Raw genomic sequence first — 1,107 nt, forward strand, 5'->3', positions numbered from 1 at the left:
CCCTGCCAGCACTGTTCCTCCCTGTCCGGTCCTGGTCAGGTGCCCCCGGGGAGCCCACGTCCCCTTCCCCAAGCAGTACTGCTGGGCAAATGCAGGGCCTGAGCTTGGGAGGCTGGTAATGCCTGTGAGCCACCAGCAGGCTCCTCCATCTGGGGCAGAAGAACCTCAAATGGATTAATTGAGCCCAGGACAGCACCCAAACTCCTTCTGGGACCAGTTGTCACCCTCACGCAGGCAACACCCCCTGCCAGCACTGTTCCTCCCTGTCCACCCAAGCAGCACCGCTGGGCAAATGCAGGACCTGAGCTTGGGAGGCTGCTAATGCCTGCGAGCCACCAGCAGGCTCCTCCATCTGGGGCAGAAGAACCTCAAATGGATTAATTGAGCCCAGGACAGCACCCAAACTCCTTCTGGGACCAGTTGTCACCCTCACGCAGGCAACACCCCCTGCCAGCACTGTTCCTCCCTGTCCCCCTGTCTCACTACCTTCTGGATCTCCTCCGGGTTGAGGTTGGAGACGTTGAGGATCTGCTGAGCTTCCTGGAGGCTGATTCCGGTGATCCTGGAGGCGGCGGCGGACTGGGGCCTTTCTGAGCGCCCTCGTGCATCTGCTGCCGCTCGGCTCGCTGCCCGGAGACACCAAGGGCATGAGTGTCCCCCCAAAAAGAACCCCCCAGGCCTCGGGCAGCAAAGCCCATGGGTTCTGAGGTGCTGACATCCCAGTCCCACCCCTCTGCCCTCCTCATGCCTGCCGGGGTCACCAGGATGAGGTCCCCGGCCCTGGGGAGGTGGCAGGGATTGGGGGGCACCCCGTTTGCTGTCGGTGCCCACGGCGAGCCGGGATGCAGGTGGGACAGGGCTGCCATGTCCCAGGGGACCACCCTGCTCTGCCCTTTTGGGGCCTGGCAGCAGTGCTGGGGCCAGGCTGGTGCCTGGTTCAGCTGTGGGGAGCCCGGCCCCAGCTGAAACAGAATCACAGAATCTTCTAGGTTGGAAGGGACCTTAAAGATCATCTTGTCCAACCATCAACCTAATTCTGACAAAAATAGACACCCACACAACAAACAAGGAGCATCACCATCACTAAACCAGACCTCCCAGCACTAC

At 61.4% G+C, this 1,107-nt stretch overlaps 1 protein-coding gene across 1 annotated transcript in view; it reads right to left on the reverse strand.

Annotated features, from left to right (window-relative positions):
* Positions 1 to 1,107, reverse strand: part of LOC106884891 (coronin-7-like) — a 50,590-nt gene that overhangs the window by 1,271 nt on the left and 48,212 nt on the right. Inside the window, exon 29 of the mRNA XM_014936630.1 lies at positions 487 to 626. Coding sequence (XP_014792116.1) covers positions 487 to 626 — 140 coding nt within the window. The remainder of the gene's footprint in view (positions 1 to 486; positions 627 to 1,107) is intronic.

This window comes from Calidris pugnax, unplaced genomic scaffold (genome assembly GCF_001431845.1).
Source record: "Calidris pugnax isolate Ruff unplaced genomic scaffold, ASM143184v1 scaffold17, whole genome shotgun sequence".
In the NCBI taxonomy this organism is placed as follows: domain Eukaryota; kingdom Metazoa; phylum Chordata; class Aves; order Charadriiformes; family Scolopacidae; genus Calidris; species Calidris pugnax.